This window comes from Pararge aegeria, chromosome 23, assembly GCF_905163445.1.
Source record: "Pararge aegeria chromosome 23, ilParAegt1.1, whole genome shotgun sequence".
NCBI lineage: Eukaryota > Metazoa > Arthropoda > Insecta > Lepidoptera > Nymphalidae > Pararge > Pararge aegeria.
The window spans coordinates 11,870,270-11,890,896 of NC_053202.1; the positions used below are offsets into that span (position 1 = coordinate 11,870,270).

A 20,627-nucleotide genomic window follows, 5' to 3' on the forward strand; every position below is an offset into this window, starting at 1 on the left:
AAACACTTAATGCTCATCACACAAACATTTTCCAGTTGTGGGAATCGAACCTACGGCCTTGGACTCAGAAAGCAGGATCGCTGCCCACTGCGCCAGTCGGCCGTCAAACCGTAGTGATGATGAAGTCTAACATGGTAGCGGGCTATCCTGTTTGGTATGGTAGTCATACCCCTAATCGATTTCTACGCGACATCGCACTGGAACATTAAATCTCTTAGCGGCACTTCTTTGTCGGTAGGGTGGTAACTAGTCACGGTCAAAGTCTCCCACCAGACCAGAGAAAATTCAGAAATTATAAATTCCCAAACAAAACTAATTTATTATCACATCTGCATTCTGCATACCTATTCGCTATGTATAGTTTATCACAAATTGGAATTTTAGGTCCCAAAAATAACATATATAGTCCAAATTCTATTTTACCTATCTTTTAAAGTAAACCATCTTACTGTAAAGTGTACTGTAGAAAAAAAAAAAAAAGTCTTTAAAATAGAAAAAAAAAAAGTCAACATTTTTGTTCAAATGTAAAAAATATTTACGTAGCTTTTATTTATTTATTTTCGACTTAAACTAATTCCGAACCGGTGGTAGAGTCAATACAAATATAATGATTTGACGTTTCAAAAGTGCTTTTAACTATGCCTACTGAATTTCGAATTATTAAAAAAAAAAAATTGTTTACATTTCGGAAAGATAAAAAGATATGGGCTACAATGCATAGGTCAAACAGACTTGCGTCCATCCAATCATGGAGCAAGTCACCGCAGACGCATTTTTATTATTACTCTTCACATAACAAGTTTGTGCAAAAACAAAACAAAAAACAACAAAGCGTGAAGAAAATAACACAATAAATTAAACAGCCCGCCATTCCGCATTGGGGCAGCGCAGCCCCGGATCTAGTGGGGGGCGAATCGGGGCACCAATCCCGGGCAGCAGATTCAGAAGGCGCCAAAACCTAAAAAGAATAAAAATAAAAAACTTGCTAACACGAATGAAAAATAGCTGATCTTATTTATTTATTTCCAATCTTACATTTTTTGTCATTACAGGAAAAGTTATCCTAATACGACAATGCAGCCTGTTATGTAAATTTTAATAATATATATAACTACTAGCGGACCCCAGCGCCATCTGTCGGGCTAATTTGTGAATCTAAACCATCCAGGGTACCACCCAAACATATCCCAAAAAAATCATTCAAATCGGTCCAGCTGTCTAGGAGGAGTTCAATGACATTCGCACGCACACAAGAAATATACATATATAAAGATAATATATATGACGAAATCCAAATCGCTATATTCGTGCGTTCACTCATTATATATAGGCTACAGGCTTATACTAATATAGGCTTTAGAGATACTTTATGTACTGCCTCCGAGACTTACAATAACGGCCGATAGTGGGCAGCGACCCTACTTTCTGAGTCCAAGGCCGTGGGTTCGATTCTCTAATGAACATGAATGTTTTTCAGTGTCTGGGTGTTTATCTGTATATTATAAGTATTTATATCATTCCTAAAGTTATTCGTCAGTCATCTTAGTACCCATAACACAAGCTACGCTTACTTTGGGGCTAGATGGCGGTGTGTGTATTGTCGTAGTATATTTATAGATTTATTTATTTACAATGCCCATCTTTCAAATAAACCATTCTTAAGAAAAGAAAGAAGAAGGAATGCTTTAAATACAAAAACGAACGCGGCAGAAGTCGCGGGCCTCAGGTAGTTTTTAATAAATGCCATCCAAGCCTCACAGTTTGTTTTACTCCTCTTCATCCAACTCTACGAAAGAATTGAGGAACTGTTTCGCACAGACCATGCTAAGACGCTCTTTTCTGTATATCTGCGTCTTATGCGGGAAACTCTTCAGGTGTTTTGTCACATTGTCCCAGAAAGGAAACACTTTGTTGCAGCACCCGCAGTGGTAGAGGCCGGGATGGATCTAAAAAAAAATACCAGTGAACGAGTGACGTGCACTTCATACATTCACAAAACCACTGCCTACCCTTAAATTTTTGTATAACTCATAAATGTGAAGGATTGTTCCATTTTACGCCATCCAGCTTATGCATGAAGAACGAGCTTCATGCATACCCTGGTCAAAAAAATGAATTCCATTATATACTATGAGCGTTAACCTTTATTTGCTATAATCTGCGTAGAGCATGCAAATCTGTAAGGTGCAGTTTATAATTTCTTCAATCTTTATAATCCGAGATGTCATAGAATAAAGATCATCCAGAAACCCTATTTGCAGGCAGTGCGTTGTGTCTTAAAATAGTAAAAACGCCCCGCGCATGTCTCACTAAATACCCGGGCAATCTTGCTATTCAAGTAACTTTTTCCATTTTATGGTAAAGGTTTAGAACATAAGGGGTAAAATAATTACTGTCAACTTCTTAATGGTATGAAGTGACTAACCGTCCGCGCCTGATCGAGAAACCAATAAAGTGTAGTGGTTTTTGATGCTTCAATAGTCGTGTTCACGGTTTCTGTATGTTCTTAATTCTGTGGTAAATTTATAATGAATAATCGTTAAAATTCAAAATTCATTTATTTCAAGTAGGCCTAATATAAGCACTTTTGAATCGTCAAGTCTGTCTGTTTGTAGTGACTCTACCACCGGTTCGGAAGGCAGATTCTACCGAGAAGAAGCCGACAAGAAACTCAGCAGTTGCTCTTTTCCAACATCAACAATTTACATTTTACATTTTACGTTAGCAATTATTTACTGTAAAGAATGTGACTAAAGAGTATAATTTGGAAGATCTGTTTGGTGTAGAGTATAAAGATTGAAGAAATTATATATTGCACTAAACAGATTTGTTTGCTTTTAGCGTATTATAGCAAAATAAGGTAAAACACGTAAGTTGTGAAAAAATAGGGAATTTATAATTTCTGAATTTTGTTTTCTGATCTGGTGGAAGGCTTCGGTCGTGGCTAGTTACCACTACCGACAAAGACGTGCCGCTTAGCGTTTTAGCGTTCCGGTACGACAGTCAGCACAGTAAACGATTAGAGGTACGAGTTTAATATAACTGCCATACAGGTTAGGTTAGAATGCTGAGATTGGAGTAGGGTTCCCAGATCAAAAAATCTAAATTCCGGAGAAAATGCCGGAGAGTTGAGATTTCCTGACTTTCTTATAAATATAATATTAATGTTGATAAACATCGTGTTTATGAATAAACGAAGCAAATTTTCAAATTTTTCCTGCGCGTGCGGACTATGACTGTGAAGTGTGAACGAGACCGGGGGGAAGGGGTGAGGTGAGGGGAAGCGCCTCTACTCTTCCGCCCGCGCTCGCTATAACATGTCAGTGCATTACATGTAGAAATTCCGGACTTTCCCCCCGCATTCCGGACAAAGACCTGTATTACCGGACATGTCCGGACAATTCCGGACGTATGGCAACCCTAGATTGGAGTCGAGGGTTAGCTTGTAGTGGAATAAAAAGAAATTGTCACTCAAAAATCAAGCTGAAAAAAAACTCACTTCTCTAATGAAGATTTCGTGTCCATCATCATCTATGAGTAGAACCTTACAGTTTTCCACTATTTTCATATGATTTATCTCCTTTGAATGTTTCGGCAATTCAATTAAATTCATTGTCAAGTTACAAGCGTAACATTTCACCATGCTGCCCTTGAACCCATTAATTATTTGTATCAGCCAAAAGCTCATTAGTTCTATACAAATTCCATCATTGATTATAACAACGTTGTATTCAAGTATTTTAAAAGGACCATACATATCTTTTAGAAAAGATTTGTATGCAACACCCTTTGTAGGTGGCTTTAAATGCTTACTATCTTTTATTAGGCCTTTAATCTCTAAATGTCCTCGGTGCAGCAAACCTTCAACATGTTGTGTAGCGCAGTTCATATGTGCTGATGTAAAAATATCACAAAGCGTACAAAATATCTTGCTACCGCCCTCATTTAACTTTAGATAATTCTCATTTGCATATATTGCTAGTTCATGTCTTCTTTTACCGTGATCGTGAATCCTTAAGTTCTCCGTCTCCGGATGAAATTCAATTGGGTGTTCCGTTAAATTTTTTAAAGAAGGGGTGACCGTTGCACCACACAAAAGGCAATTGGCTGTTTTTTTCTCAACATCAAATTCATATTTACTACTAAAACACTCAGCCAATAGTTTAATTGATAAGTTACATTTGTTGTTATTCGAATCACATTTTGACTTGTTTGTCGTGGTTTTGCCGTTGTTACTTTCAGAATTCCTCGGTTTTGTTACTTTGCTGTGGTTGTCAGTCCAATGATTATTTAGGTGCTCATTCTCAAAAGTTTCGAAACATGTGAAACAATAAAACTTATCAGATTTCAACTGTAAAATATAGAGATAGGATAGTCACCAACACTGTTCTTTCTGGACAAATAAAAGTAAGTTGTAAAGGTAAATTGGTGCTGATAGATAAAGGGACATTAAAATCACAAACTTACTATGAACTGCTTAATTATAAGCTGATATTGAAAATTCTATCTTCTGAAAATGATTATATAGTTAATTTAGTATGTGAGAAATAAAAAATGTAACTGAAATGTTGTGTGCAACAAATTGTCAATGAAGTTTGTTTGTGTGAAGGATGTTTTCTCATGTGTGGGGTACTGTTATCCAACAACCAATTTGTTATCCAACAACCAATTGGCACAGTGGGCAGTCACCCTGCCTTGTCAGTCCAAAGTCCCACCTTTGAACTGTGGGTTCGATTACCTCAACTGGAAAATGTTTATGTGATGAACATATATGTTCTTAAGCATCTAGGTGTTTTTAATTTGCATATTATTAAAGTATTTATGTATATTATTCATTAATATTTATCAGTTATCTTAGCACATGTAGGACAAGCTAAGTTTACTTTGGGGCTGGTTGGCAATGTTATACTATATTTATTTAAAAGTGCTTTTATTAAAAAGAAAATGTATTACTGCTTTTTTTGTAATTGATCAACGGCTGAAACACAATTGTTATAACAGCAGACTTGGGCTCCAACTGCAATAGGACTGTACAACAACTGCATGTGTGATCAGCAGCTAACATGCAGTTGTCATAAGTAAATTTAAAATAATATGCTTATTAATTAGGCTTACTTGAAATAGATGAATATTGAATTTGAATTTGAAATTAAACGCCTCTAAAAAGTTGTTTACTATCAATACATATAAAACTTAAAAATTTATACTCACTTCTCGGTAACATTTATCACCCTCAAATTTAACTCTGCTCTGTGTGAGATAAGACATATGGCTAGTAGAGGTGATATGATCCAACTTGTAAATTTTATCTAAATTGCAAGTTGAGCATTTTCCGTCTTTGAAGCCATGCCACTGGAGTTTGGACACAACTTTGCTGTTAACTTTGATTGTACCATTGGGTTCCCGTTTTACGAATTCAGATTTTTTTGAGATTCTTTCAGAGGTTGCCTTCTTGGCTTTATGATAGTCTTCTTTTACATGGCTAGCCACATCTACTGTTAGTAGATTGCATACTTCACAATAGAAGATATCATTTAACTGAAATTAAATAGATAAATGAAATTAGTGAGTACAGATTAATATGTTCAGATTATAATAAATTCTAAAAATTAAAAAAATTGTAAGTACTTCTAATTAAATGTGCAGTCAATATTAAATTTTAGAACAAAGAAACTGCGGAATTTCTTACCGACTTCTTTTCGTTAAGAATCTGATTTCCGAACCGGTGGTAGTATCACTACAAACGGACAGAAGTGCTTCTAAAGAAGGCCTTTCCCACGGCCATAAATTTAAAGAATGTTGAGTTTTCACAAAGGGAACTATTACTATTTTTATAAGATCTAGTAAACATCTTTGTACCTTGTAAATAAAATCTTTTTTATATTTATGCAGGTATTCCTGTAATTTCAGAACATTTCTGTGTTTGTCCCATCGCATGTGCCTCTCGACATCTGCCTCATCACCATAAGTTTCCTTGCACAAAACACAATAGAAATCTATTTCACCGCACAATATAAAATTTTTATAATATTTTTCCATTTTAAATTTTGAATTAAAAATATTTGATTGCAACCGTCAACGGAAAACAGCCTTGACATTGATCATTGACATTTGACAATTTGAGTAAATTGGGTTTTGGCAGCCTGTTGTTGTTGTTAATCTATGATTTACGGACACATGCACGACCCGATTAGGTTCTGTGATGGGGTCCAAACTCCAAACCATGGCCCAATAGCAAAGGCATTTGTTAACTCCGGTCCGGATAGGTATTTTTTAGATTATCTTACTGGCAATACTAGCAATTTCCTTTCAAATCTGTCATAAAGTGTCGATAAGATGCTTGTTGTTTTTCTGTGTTTATAACTTTAGCTTTATTTTTAATTCATGTTATCTATCGTTAAATGAACGGAAGGATTTATTTTCTTTTCTTTATTATTCACTTTGATTACAATTATTTAGTTACGAAACATAAACTCAGTTTTTTTAGTACGGAATGAGTAAAAGACGCCGCGCCTCTTCGGTGGCAAGCCGCGGAGTTGACTGTGACGATAGTGATGATGGAGTGGAATTAAGCAACCCTGGGCCTCCTCCATCACGGAAAAAGAAAAAATTGGAACCGGTATTGAAAATAAGCCATTCTTAATTAAATATCATTTTTTGTATTCATCCGCAGCCTATTGACGTTCCACGCTGGGCACAGCCCTTGTCTCTTATAGGAGGGACTATTTTAGAGCATAACCCGACCACAGCTCCAATGCGGGTTGGTGTACAAAGGCTGGAAAAGTGGTGTCTTTTTTAGTATGACCAGCGCGCAGGCAGCTTGTTGCGACACCTCTGATGTAGGACGCAATAGTCAGAGACGAGTGGCAGAGACCTGCAGCATGACTAGTTTGGCTAGGAGACATTTTTTTCCACAGGAAAAGGGCAAAAAACAGTTTTGTTGGTAGGAGGCTTTGACACACAGGCAAAGATGTGCTGCTAAGTGGAAAATAATAAAATAAAAAATCTGAGCATGGTGGGCCATTTTTTTGTGAAGCTGATTTTAATTTTGCAATCTTTTTGGTTTATTAGTTTATTATAAATATTTTAAATAACTGCCATATTTTTACAAAAGTAAATATTATGATTATACATATATGAATATTATAGTTATATTTATATAATATATATATTTTATTTGTATAATTTTAAATATTATTTATTGCACCACCTACCTCTTTTCTATGTTTTTTTCCTTTTCCACCATTGGTTGCCAATGTTTAACCCAACTTGTGATTACTATTATTAGACCAGAGGCATTTAGTCAATAGACCTAATAAGGTTAGTAGTTCAGTTTCCCAAACATTTTTCTATGTGTTTTTTAATGTCTTCTGTTGCCAATCAAAGTCAAATAATTCTTTATTAAAAAAGGCCCATAGAAAATTTTATGGATAAAAATTTGTATGCTTGAGCATAACTGCATTTGTAAACTTTAAACTCAAATTATAATATGAGCACATTGGTCTAACGAGGAAACCTAGCTACATGTGATCATGAGCAAGTACTTAATACTTGTTTAAATTGTTCCAGAGTGAGATATGTCAGCAGTTGTATGATATTATTCGTTCATACAAGAAGGAGGATGGGACTCTGCTGTGCGACTCTTTCATTAGAGCACCTAAAAGAAGACAGGAGCCACAGTATTATGAGGTTGTGTCACAACCTATTGACTTGTTGAGGGTAGGTATAAAAATATGTTATGTTTTGTATGTTTGATTGATAGATTAATTGTTTTTTTTCATGATTAAGACATCTGGCAATTCAGAATACAAAATTTTAAGAACCACCCAAGGGTTTTCTCTATAAATGACAGAGACAGAGGACACTGATGCCTGTCATCTTAGTCGCCTTGTACAGAACACGCTGGTTGGTCACCAGCCTTCAATTCCTGTATTATCCCCTATTCCTGAATTCTGATCTGACTTTACCACTTGGCATTCCAATGTTATGGCACAAGTGCAAAAAGTAATTCTACATGATGCAACAACAAAAAAGTTTGTATTCATAACTTTATGTGTATCTTTCTGTTTTAGGTGCAACAGAAGCTTAAAACTGACACGTATGAGGATATTGAGGAGCTGACAGCAGATATTGAGCTGTTGGTGAACAACGCTAAGGCATTCTACAAGCATGACTCCGAGGAGTACAAGGATGCCATCGAGCTGTGGAAGCTGTATGGCAAACATAGAAATGCATTAGAGAGTGGTATGTTACAATAGTATTAAAAATAATAGTTATTTATGCAACTGTTGTATAATCGGGGGTATTAAAATATGTATGTGGGTTTTGTTACAATAGTATCACCTGAGTGTTTTAATACTTACAGTTGCATACAATACTATCTACTACCACAATATGAAACCTCTCTATAAAAGATTCTGAATCAGTTAGCTTACTGCTAACATTTAAGACAGCCAGTTCTGGTAACCTAATATCATCCATTACTGAGTATATACAAATAAACTAAGAATAAGCTGGCTACCACCCTACCGACAAAGAAGCGCCGCTAAGCCATTTAGCCTTTCGATACAATGTCCCGTAAGAACCAATTTGGGGTATGGGGTAATACTATGAGGAATAGTTTGAATAGTCCTTACAGAGGACCGATCACCCGGCAGGCGTCCCCTCATTAAATATATACAGGGTAATACTGCCGTATCTCTAACAGATTAGCTTGTTACCATCTTAGACTGCATCATCTCTTACCACCAGGTGAATCGCATTGAAATGCACTCAATGACTGACTTTTAGTGGAATAAAAAAGGTGCAATGTGTGTATTGTCGTAGTATATATTTATATATATTTATTCTACATTAATGCGCCCCGAAGGCTGAAGTCCTAACACTGTAAATATAAATTGACATAGCTAAACTAGTAGCAGCACTTTTTTTGACATGGCTCGCGTACTTTTACGGTAAAGGCGGTTAATTTATGGAATGAGCTGCCGAGGGATATAAGACAGTCCAAATCATTAAATATCTTTAAATCGCGGTTAAAATACTATTTCCTGTCTAGTATGTAGCAAAATATCTATGTATTTTATAAATAGTAATATGTATTTAAGTTTATATATTGATATTTATATACATATATATAAATATATATGTTTTTTTTACTATATATATGAATTATTAGTATGTATTGTATATGTAATGTTTATAATTAGCACAATTTAGGTATTGCACTATCCCGTTTCCTCTAATATGTTTCTTCAACCAAAGGTTGTCTGGAGGAGATAGCTTCGAGCGATAAGGCCGCCTTTGTTCATATGTATATTATCGTGTTTGTTTTTTGTTAACCTGGTTTTATATTTGTATGTGCAAAACTTTGCCAACAGGCAATCCGAAACTCGTGACAATTAATTAATAATTTAAGTACATAATTTTAATTCAATATTATTGTAAAACCATACCTAACCTAACATTTCAATATATTAATGTTTATTAAATTTAAAAGTATAAATGTGTATGAAATGACGTTTTGGAATTAAAGGCTATTTTATTTATTTTATTTATTATGTGCAATAAAGACTTTTTCTTCTTCTACTTCCGCCATGCTTATGTCTGCCGCCAAGCAGCATTGGCGTATTACGGCCTGAAGGGCGCGGTTGCCGGTGTAGTAACCGGCATATGAGGCTTAACACCTAAGCCTGAGGTTGATGGACAGGAGGCTGCGTAGGTCATGTTCCTTGCTTGCTCTTTGAAGTGTTGGGCTATTTATAGACGATTTTCTGAAATAGTTTGTGACAATGTGTGATGGTGATAACAAAAAAAAACAGCCGGCAAAGTTTGTTGTGGGCTTCTTCTTAGACTGGGGCGCGTTTGGAACCCTCGTAGCTTTAGTTTTAAGTTGACGAATTTAGTTTTCGCCATCAACTCAAGTTCTATGTTATATTTTACATGTAATGAACGCATCAAAAGTGCCTTTTTGAATAAAGAAATATTTGACTTTGACTTTGCGAAATTTTACACTTCATCTCATGGGCTTTCGTTTTGGTCCGTCAACTGCTATAAAGAAAAATAGAATTTACATGATTTGTTTCTGTGGATCTGACAGGTGAAGAACTAAAAACGCCCAAATCATCCCGCAACGGTTCTTCCAGCAGACGGTCCGATGTTGCTGAAGATGTCTCCGAAACCTCCACTAACAATGACGAGGACAATGTATTTGAGGAGTTGTTTAATGCGGTAAGTCATATACAATGTGTAAAAGAATTATGAAATAATATTGAAGGATGCATAAGTATGTTTCATAAAAAATCACCCTGTAAAAATATCAAATCCAAAAAGCATTTTTAATTTTCCGTACAAACTAATTCTTAATATTCTAAGTGTTTACTTATGACAACCCTATTGAAGATAAAAGACCAACACACGCATAGTACCTACGCTACGCGACACATACCTAATAAAGTGACTGTAGTCACTTGATTTTAATTTTGCATGTGATATTAGGGCTGTACCTGATTTCTTTCAGTAAAAACTAAAACAGTGCTAATCTCAAGAACTATTAGCGTTTCGGCTTCACAAATAAGTCTCAGAGTCAGTTAACAATGTAGCTCTAAAGCATGTGAAATATTATTTTAGTATTCATCTACATATTGTATAGGTTTTATGCATTGCAGTTCAGGCGTGTGACAAAAAGCATTTTTCTTTTTACAGGTAATGACAGCTAACGTCGACGGTCGCCCCTTGTATCCGGCATTCCAATTCCTGCCTTCGAAACGACGGTACCCTGATTACTTTAGGTATTAAAAAAACTCGTTCGTACTTATGTATAACACGCGCAATTAAAGAATACATTTGTAAAAGGCGGCCGCTTCTGCTATCTCATTCGCACGCCCGTGTGTCTGATAGAGATAGCGCGGCACTACTAGTGGTTGCCTGCGACTTCTTTCGCGTTTTGTTTAATTTAAGAACCCCGCGGGAAACTAACATTTTCGATAATAAAAAACATATACAACGTGTAACGGAATTACGAAATACTGTTGAAGGGTGCATAAGTATATTTCATAAGGAATCATCCTGTAACAATATTAAATCAAAAGAAGCATATTTATTTTTTCAAAACTTTCTAAGTGTTTACTTATGACAACCCTACTGACGATAAAAGACCGACACTTGCATAATGCCTACGCTACGCGACGCGTTCCCCATTAGGACTGTATCTGATTCCTTTCTGTAAAAACTGTCAGTGGTTTACTCAAAAATCAAGTAAGTCTCGAGAGACAGTAAATAATGTTCAGCGTCTTAAGTATTATTAGCTAAGAGGTCGTGAAGCGACGCCGATGTGTTGCAGGATTGACAGTCCTCAATGTGCTTGCTGTAGTATACCTCTGTCTGACCAATCGTGTGTGTGCGTTGCGTGCGTTGAGAGCGTTGACTGAGTTGTGAGCGTTGCTTGCGTTGAGAGCGTTAAGTGCGTTGCGAGCGTTTAGTGCGTTGAGAGTGTTTTGTGCGTTGAGAGCGTTGCATGCGTTGAAAGCGTTGAGTGCGTTGCGATCGTCAGGAGTGCGTGCGTAGGTTGCGGTGCTTCAGTCATCACGTCGGGTGAGTCAGGCGTGAAGTGCGGTGCCGTGATGATCACGTCAGGTATCACGTCGGGGTCACCAATGTACGGGAGCTATGATTGTATGGTCGACCGTAACAATAGCAAGATCTTCCTCCGAACGGTTGATATGTTTGGAGAACGAGGTCCAACCATTCATTTTTTGTGAACACTTCGTTAGCATGACGCAATATCTTTGTGGCGCCATCTAGTTTGGTAATGTGGAGACCGCTACAAGCACTATTGTTAATTTAAAACACAAACTCAGTGAAAGTAGTCCGACACTCTGATACCCTATTCTAGATGTTTCCACTTTACAGCGTCATCGACTCCCCCATAGACCTGAAGATAATCGCGCAAAAGATACAGGGAGGGGAGTATACACACTTGAGCGAGCTGGACAAGGATCTGTCGAACATGGTCCGCAATGCTTGCCTTTTCAACGAGCCTGGAAGTCAGATATACAAGGACGCCAAGACATTGAAGAAGGTACGTAAGAATTCTACTTGAACTTGGCCAGCACGGTGTACTGCGGCCTTAAAGCCTTCTTATTCTAATCCCCGTTTTCACTAAGGGGGTCTCCATAAATTACGTGAGATGTTTTTTTTAATTTTCTGACCCTCCTCTGGTGAGATGTGGTGAGACTTTACTCAACCCCTCCCCCATCCCCCAATCTCACGTGGGATTTTTCAAAATGGGGGTCTCTTACGTTAACGCGTTGGATTACTATCGTGCTAAAACCAATGGACAAAAATAGTACAATTTTTTTGTTTCAATCAAAAAAAAATTGCGTGGTATTTGTTGAGACCCCCTCTCCCCAACGTAAGATTAGATGAGATTTGACTCGACCCTCTCCCCCCCCCCCCCCCCCCTTAAGCATCTCACGTATTTTATGAACGCCCCCTAACGACGAACACGGCAATACTTTGATAAGTAACGCCTAATCTAAGGAGATTTCTATGCATACATCAACCTTTCACCTATAGTGATCACCTAAGAGTTGGTAAAACGTTTTTATTTCGCTAGATAACGACAATCGTTAGGCTTTCGATTTAGGTGACGCCTAAATCGAAGTGAAAACGGGCATAAGAGACTCATGCCAGTAGTGGACCCGTAATGATGATACACCAAGTCTTAAGGTACAAGCTGGTACTTCGCAGAGCCATCGCATACGACGGGGCGTGAGTCTCCTCTCAGAATGAGAAGGATTTAAGGCCGTAATACACCACACTGGCTAAGTGCGTATTGGTATAATTCGCTTTGAAAACATAAAGAACTCTCAGGCATGCATGTTTTCCTTCACCGTTAAAGCAAGTGATACTTACTAATAAACCAGAGAAAAATCCGATTTTATATATTCGCTAATATGGTATTTTTAACCCATTGTTTCTGCAAAATAAACCTTTAAAAGTAGATTTTACAAACCAGACTGCAGTTAACTATAGTTTAAACATTATTATAGACTTGTAACGCCATTGCAGACACGAAGTTGGGTGACCCCAAACGGAGCTTTTTTGCGCCATTTTTATTTATTTTTGAATTTAATTTAAAATACTTAAAGTCGTGCCGAAATATACTTATTATATAGATATAAAGAGCATTATGGTTCATTTGAGACGCTAAATAAAAAGAGTCCAACATATCGCTCGGAGAACCGAACCGACCCAAGCTGCACAAAACCATGGTATTTAGAACTCCTTACAAAAGACCTATGTTCAGCAATGGACTCCAATCGGTTGATATGATGATGATTGATGTTGACACTATTGCCTGTATCGATCGATCTGGACCTCCCATTTATGAGGTGACTTCGAAGGGAGGTCAACAAATTTAGTTTATATGACCGTATTTTATTTCGTAGATCATTCAAGTCCGTAAGCAAGAAATAGAACAACACGGTCGCAGCGGCCCGGCTAAGACTTCGGAACGGATCCGCTCTAAGAGGACATCGCGTGTCGGACCCGCCCCTTCCAGTAGGGCTTTGGCCATCATGGAGCCACCCGGCTCCGATGCTGAACCAGAAGTCAAGGTAATATTTAAAAAAGAAAGTGTAAAATAGAAGTATTTTATTTGGTAGCTATTTAAAATAATTACTTATCTAATATCTCTAAACAAGCAATTATTTTCTATATGTATAGAAAACGTCGTTTTATCCGTAGTTTAGGCAATGAAAAACTGCTACAATATCAATATAATTCGAAGAAAAATTTCGCCACCATGTAGATACATTGTTATAATAGCTCAGGTGGAAAATTGGGTGGTCCCGAAACCAGAACACCACGATTTGAATCCAGATGATTATTTGTATACCTTTTTTTGCTCGATATTTTTTTTTATATTACCAAAAGAAGTAACAAAATAACTTTTAAAATCTGTACGGAAAACTGTTTCTGAAAAGAATGGTATACAATTAACAATTAGTTATTCATTAGAAATACCTTCCAACGTGTGGACAACTATACTCTATTTTTTACTTCTCTCCCCCTCTATTATTATATCAAGCATAAAATTTACATATTTTTTTCTTTCGTTTAAGTAAAATATTTTTGTAAAATAGAGCGATCTCTTCATGAACACATTTTGTTCATGAAGAGATCGCTCTATTTTAAGATTCATTAAGATTTAGTGAGTTAACGCACTTCCATCTTAAATTTCACCATCATAACTAATTCTTTTGCAGCATTCCGAAGACAGCGGCGGCGAAACCGACGAAGAAAAAAACGATAATGAAGACTCCCCGCAGTGGAAGCTACTGGAAGTAGTTAAAAATCATTTAGGACCCAGTGGTAAGATTTGTGTTTGTAACTATATATACTGTCTGCATGCGTACGCGCTTGTATTGCGTACGCAAGAGTCTGTTAATGTGTACATCACCATCAGCCGAAATAAAGCACCACTGCTGGGAATAGCTCTTTAGATTATGGAAGAAAAGAGGTGGAAATATATGGACCGCAATAGAAAGTTGTGCGTCGGCTACTTCAAAGACCCAGCGCGCACTGAACACCAGCAGTTTACAATGTAGCGTCACGTTTCAGAGGATTTAGATGACTGACACTTAGTATTTTAATTGTCCGTTTTTTCATTACTGTCATGAATGTAAAAAAATAGGTACTAAATATGATATTCATATTCTTAGTTTTTTATACAAACTGTACAGGGACGCCACTCCCCGATGCGGGTTTGTTATCATGAGTTAGTGATCATGACCGAAAGCTGTAGAGAGCTTTCGCTCTCTTCGCTTAACGTGCTAGAAAAGCACAGATTTGTAATGTTTCTTGAATTAGAGCAAATTAAGCTAAATTGACATGGCCGTTCCACGCAGCCTGTTTTCAATGCCTGCTTATACATTTAACTGTGCAAGCGGTGTGGTGTGTGGTAAGCGGGTACCCATTGGGTGGGACTTCGACTTCAGTTTCGGTAGGCCGAGTTATATTCCCAGCACACATCTCTAACTTTTCTCATTTATGTGCGTTCTAAGCAATTAAAGTATCAATTGCTTCACGGTGAAGGAAAACGTCGTGAGGAAACCTGCATGTCTGAGAGTTCTCCATAATGTTCTCAATGGTGTGTGGAGTTCACCAATCCGCACTGGGCCAGCGTGGTGGATACTATGGTCTTAACTCCAGTCTCATTGTGGAAGGAGACCCGTCGCCCTATAGTGGGCCGGTAATGGGTTGATATAATAATAGTAGGTACCAGCTTAAAGGTATATCAAAACTTATTTTAAATCGTTTCGTAGTATTAACTTCCTTCCAATTATAGGTTCACCAATGGCCAACCCGTTCTGGAAGCTTCCATCGCGCCGCGTATACCCGGACTACTACAAAGAGATCAAGAACCCGGTGTCGCTCAACCAGATTAAAAACAAAATCCGCCGCGGCGCGTACGGAACCCTCTCCGAGGTGGCGGGCGACATGAACATCATGTTCGAGAACGCGAAGCAATACAACGTGGCCACTTCGCGGCTTTACAAGGATGCTGTCAAGCTGCAAAGGTAAATATTATTTCTTTCATAAAATTAAATTTAAAAAAAAAAACATATAATGCCCTTTCGTATGATACTCATATTGAGGAAAATACTTTATTCGCTATTTTGTGGTAACGGCAACTTTGAATTTGAAGTTTGTCATTGTTTATAATATTCCACTAGTCGAGTCTTTTCATTTGATGATTATATGGAGGGAGTTGTGATAAAATATGTAATTCGCCATTTTTTGGGCTGCTGCCACGTGGGACCGATTAACACCGAACATAGTAAAGTACACTCCCGACTAATTCAATTACCAAATATAAGAAACAAAATCAAAATCGGTTCATCCGTTCGGGAAATATGGTATCAGACACACATACACGCACGCACGCACGCACGCACGCAAGCACGCACGCTCGCACGCACGCCAGGGGTAAAAAACTATATTTGTATTGTGTAATAGAACAGTTTGTTACACTGGAAAAGCTAATTAATTAATAAATAAATGTTAACAGCGGTGTTTTGTTGCAGGTTAATGCAACAGCGCGTACAGGAGCTGTTAGACATCGTGCAGAGCTCTTCTAGCGATGACGAAAGCCTATCTTCCGTTAAAAATCATGCGCAAGCCGCCACGCCTCGTCCCAGGGGTAAGTTTATTCAGAGGACATGTGTTAAGCCATTTAAGCAATTATATATACATAATCATCAACCCATAACCGGGCTACCACAGACCCGGGTCTCCTGCAAGAATGAGAATGGTGGTGGATTTCACACGCTCTTGAGAACATCATGGAGAACTCTCAGGCATGACTTTCCCTCACGATGTTTTCCTTCACCGTTAAAGCAAGTGATATTTAAATTATTTATGTAAGAATATTTTTTTTTATAGGCAATAATGACTGTTGTAATGGCACTAGACAGTATTGGCGAATTTGACACTGTTTATTTTTTTATGAATTTTGTGTAACATTTATAAAAAATTGCTTATGAAAAAATTAACAAATTAATGAACGCTAAAATACAATCTATATTTACATACACAACGTGTAACAGCATTACGAAATAATATTGAAGGATTTATAGGTATGTTTCATAAGGAATCAACCCATAAAAATATTAACTCAAACGGAGCATATTTATTTTTCCATAAAAACTAATAAATAAATAAATAAATAAAATAACTATAAAATAAAATTTCACATTAAAATACAACTTACAAAAATTCAGAATCATATACCATTAAGGGTGTAAAAATCGCTTCATCAACGTAAATTTTATACTTGGAAAATGGGAATGATAATATGAATTGATAAAAGTAGACTAGGTCTCCAACTAATATTTTTATTTAACTCTGTGTCTTAGAGTACGACATGCATAATAATTAACAATTATTTAGATGATATATATATATGTCATCTAAATTATATATATATACTAGCTGTTACCCGCGACTTCGTCTGCGTTTGATTTTGTTTTTATCGTATTCAGTATCGCTAAGCCTTAAATGAGTACATGTGACTGTCAATTAATTATAGACAAATAATTTGCAATAAAATAAAATTGCGACTATAATGAAATATCTAAGCTATCCTATCTCTTAAGTTGGACCAGACTGCTCACGGTGTGCCAATTTAATTTAAAATCGGTTAAGTAGTTTAGGAGTCCATCGCGGACAAACATCGTGACAGGAGATTTATATATATTAAGATAATCTAAATGTATATTATAGATATATAGTGTTTATGTATATATAGGTATATATATTTATTTATATGCACCACCTAACTCTCTTCTTGAGCTGTGTTTTGCGCCTTTTGGTTGCCTGGAAGAGATCGCTTAGCGATAAGGCCGCCAAATTGTATACTTTTCGTTAAATCTTTAGTTACAACTTTTATATATGTTTATGTGGTGTACAATAAAAGTATATTCATTCATACAATGCATACACATATTAAAAAACTGAAAACAATATTTTATAATCGTTGAGTCATTTTGATCCGTTTTTCAATTATTTTCAATCATTCTATTATCAATTCCATCTTCATTATGAGTTTCACAGTTTATAAACGTTACCAATATTTTATGGAGCACTAGCACAAATGAGTAACAGTCTATACACTAGACGGTCAGCTGATGCGAACTATAGGCGCCGCCACTTAATCCCTACTCCGCGGCCGACCGTCACGCGACATGCACACCCAGGCGGAAAAGTTTGAGATTATGTAATAAAAGTTTCATTTAAAAAAAAAAACAATTCCAGGTCGACCTCGCATCAACCCGCTACCGGCATCCGCAGCCTCGCCCACCATGTCGCCCGTCGTGCCCAAGTCCAACGTGCCGCTGAAGAAGAAATTGCACTTCATATCCAAGCAGCTGGTGGAGTTCACGTGCTCCGACGGCCGCCAGCCCATGTTGCTGTTCATGGAGAAGCCGAGCAAGAAACTGTACCCGGAGTACTACAACGTGATCGAGCGCCCCATCGACATGCTGACCATCGAGGCTAATATTAAAGTATGTTTCTTTTTACTTCACTTTAACTGCAAACCACAAAAAAAAAACAAAATAAAAAAATTTGGGCGGTAAAAAAAGTACGGCCTTATCACTTGGTAGCGATGTCTTCCAATGGCGGTACAACCATAGAAGTCGAAAAGCCCGGCTTTAATACAGTGGCGTGCATAGAGGGTATGCACACGGTATGTAGATGAAATAAAATGAAGAAAATATATCCAGTAAGAGTTATAAAGGTATATATTATATTGTAAGTTTATTATATGTATATGTTATATATCGATATCTATAGGTATATATAAAAATCAATGCCACTTTTCGTTGTAATTTTATAACTTGAGAACGGGCTCACGTACCCAAACCAAATGTTTAGGCTTTGTTCGGACTATTAAATAGATGGTTGGTCAAAATCGATTGAGCGGTTCTTCATTTAACATATTTTTAACTAATATATTCAAAAAATGGCGAATCATTTTGTTAATGGGGCTAATTGACAAATTTAAATTTCAGATGGGGATTGTGCTGTCAAATTGGAACTTTTTTCAGTGTTGACAGTATCAGCATGTTGTTATGTCATTCATGCGGTCATTAAAGTAAACCTAAAAAGTAGAAAATAAATAGTAGTTTAAAAAAACTAAAAAAACACGCTTTCTATAGAAAACTGTACTAAAAAATAGAAAATAATTTTTTATAAATTTAAATTAAGAGTAGTGTTAAAAATTTCAATAAATATAATTTAATATGGACCCAGGCCTCACTTCCGATAGGGTATGGCGGTCTTGGAATTCGCAAAATTTCAAGTGTTTCGCTGCCAGCTTTTCTTTCCTCTGTGTACAGTACACACATTCTTTTTCAAAAAATTATATCCAATTCTTTGGGTTCCATAGAAGTGTCATACTTGGCAGAGGCAAGAAATAGTTGGTCTGCTCTTAGTCCCAGTATTTTTCCGGTTTCTTTTTCTTCACAGAGACAGTGGGACGACATTATTTGCAAAAAAAACTTTTGACACACTTTTAGACCAAATGCCATCTAAAAGAGACCGTGCTCGTCTTCTTGCTCTCTCTGCTAAGGAGTCCGGCTACTGGCTACATGCTCTCCCTTCAGCTAACCTGGGCACTATGTTAGACCACACCACTCTATCGGTGGTCATTGGTCTTAGGCTTGGCGCCTCTATAATTCAGCCTCATCGATGCCACTGCGGTGACAGCGTTGACACCTACGGTCACCATGGACTCTCCTGTTCAAGAAGCGCTGGTCGCTTCTCTCGCCATAGCACCATCAACGACATCATCCGACGTTCTCTAGCTACCGCTCACGTACCATCTGTATTAGAACCTATTGGTTTGGCGCGGAGCGATGGCAAGAGACCTGATGGTATGACGCTCATACCTTGGAGGCTTGGAAGGTCACTTCTGTGGGATGCAACTTGTGTTGATACCCTAGCTGCATCACACATCCAGGCCACTTCGTCAATGGTAGGTGCGGCTGCTTCCAGTGCCGAGCAGGCCAAGAGGCGTAAATATGAAAACCTGGATAGCAGCTTCATTTTTGTGCCTTTTGGAGTAGAGACTTTGGGACCGTGGGGTCCGGAGGCAAGAGCCCTTTTCAAAGAATTATCGAAAAGGGTTATCGAGTCTACCGGTGATCCTAGAGCGGGCAGTTACCTTGGCCAACGAATTAGTTTGGCCATCCAGAGGGGCAATGCTGCCAGCATCTTAGGAACTGTGCCTCGCTGCGGTGGTTTCGAGGACGTTTTAGATTTTATTTAGTTTTTAAATAGTTTATTTTAGGTTATAGTTATGTATTAATAAAAATTATAATTTAAATTATACAAATATATAAATAAAATATATATATAAATATATTTAATAATAGTGGGAATAAAAAAAAAATATTTAAAAAAAAGCGTGGGGTGCTTTTTAAGATATTATCAAAATGATAATCAGTCTACTCATATCTGTCAATAAAATATTTATAACTATTGACACCATGCACCCCACGCTTTTTGTAATCATAATTCGTGTGCGGACCTTAATCGTAGTGTTTTTCAAAGATGAGTTGATATTTGTCATTTGGCACAACATCAACTGCCTTATATAGGCCTTATAAAGAGTCAAATACAGTCCTATATGTAACCGGGCTTGCTCTCATTCAAGACCCTAGGAACGCCACTGCTTTCAGGCAACCTTAGGATTGGGAAAACAAAGAGAAGAAATAATAATAATAATTATTATCTTTATTGAAAGGTATAAACCTAGTTTTTAGAATATAAAAAGATAAATTAAATAACAAAATTATAATAATAAGTAACAGTATTGCAATATATAAAAATATTGCAAAGTCACGTCCGTCATAATAATTACATAATTCGTCATAGTTTATGGGTTATCTTATACCTAAACTTTACAAAATCACTACAGTTTATTTTCTATTCGCTTCATGGTGCACCGAAAGCCAGTGCTTGAAAATCGAGCAGTCCAGACCCTCTGCCAACGTGCTTAGGATTTCATTATCGGAGGCTCGCAAACGACTCCAAAATGTTGCGATACGCGATCTCATGAT

At 37.1% G+C, this 20,627-nt stretch overlaps 2 protein-coding genes across 5 annotated transcripts in view; one reads left to right on the forward strand and one right to left on the reverse strand.

Moving 5' to 3' along the window:
- Positions 1 to 594: 594 nt before the first annotated feature.
- LOC120634328 lies at positions 595 to 6,120 on the reverse strand. Of its 2 annotated transcripts, none has more exons than XM_039904837.1 (5): positions 5,860 to 6,120; positions 5,212 to 5,538; positions 3,500 to 4,351; positions 1,821 to 1,946; positions 595 to 958 (listed from the first exon to the last, which is right to left on the reverse strand). In XM_039904837.1, exons 1-5 carry the CDS (start codon positions 6,037 to 6,039, stop codon positions 782 to 784), a joined length of 1,662 nt encoding a protein of 553 aa, XP_039760771.1. In that variant the 5' UTR covers positions 6,040 to 6,120; the 3' UTR covers positions 595 to 781. The 2 variants fall into 2 exon arrangements, with proteins under 2 accessions (XP_039760771.1, XP_039760772.1); XM_039904838.1 differs by having other exon boundaries at positions 836 to 958; positions 1,759 to 1,946.
- A 213-nt stretch (positions 6,121 to 6,333) lies between these two features.
- The window catches only part of LOC120634155 (protein polybromo-1), a 35,405-nt gene continuing 21,111 nt past the window's right edge, over positions 6,334 to 20,627 (forward strand). For all 3 annotated transcript variants that reach the window (XM_039904572.1, XM_039904573.1, XM_039904574.1), the window contains exons 1-11: positions 6,334 to 6,619; positions 7,570 to 7,719; positions 8,073 to 8,244; positions 10,097 to 10,227; positions 10,702 to 10,787; positions 11,908 to 12,076; positions 13,449 to 13,616; positions 14,268 to 14,373; positions 15,350 to 15,581; positions 16,089 to 16,204; positions 17,818 to 18,068. In XM_039904572.1, coding sequence (XP_039760506.1) covers positions 6,494 to 6,619; positions 7,570 to 7,719; positions 8,073 to 8,244; positions 10,097 to 10,227; positions 10,702 to 10,787; positions 11,908 to 12,076; positions 13,449 to 13,616; positions 14,268 to 14,373; positions 15,350 to 15,581; positions 16,089 to 16,204; positions 17,818 to 18,068 — 1,707 coding nt within the window. In that variant the 5' untranslated portion in view covers positions 6,334 to 6,493. The remainder of the gene's footprint in view (positions 6,620 to 7,569; positions 7,720 to 8,072; positions 8,245 to 10,096; positions 10,228 to 10,701; positions 10,788 to 11,907; positions 12,077 to 13,448; positions 13,617 to 14,267; positions 14,374 to 15,349; positions 15,582 to 16,088; positions 16,205 to 17,817; positions 18,069 to 20,627) is intronic.

Coding starts and splice junctions, on each gene's coding strand:
- LOC120634328 (XM_039904837.1), bottom strand. CDS start 6,039: ATGGAAAAATATTATAAAAATTTTATATTGTGCGGTGAAATAGATTTC. Junction 5,539..5,859: donor AAAAAGATTTTATTTACAAG/GTACAAAGATGT, acceptor ATTTAATTTCAG/TTAAATGATATCTTCTATTG. Junction 4,352..5,211: donor GTGATAAATGTTACCGAGAA/GTGAGTATAAAT, acceptor TATATTTTACAG/TTGAAATCTGATAAGTTTTA.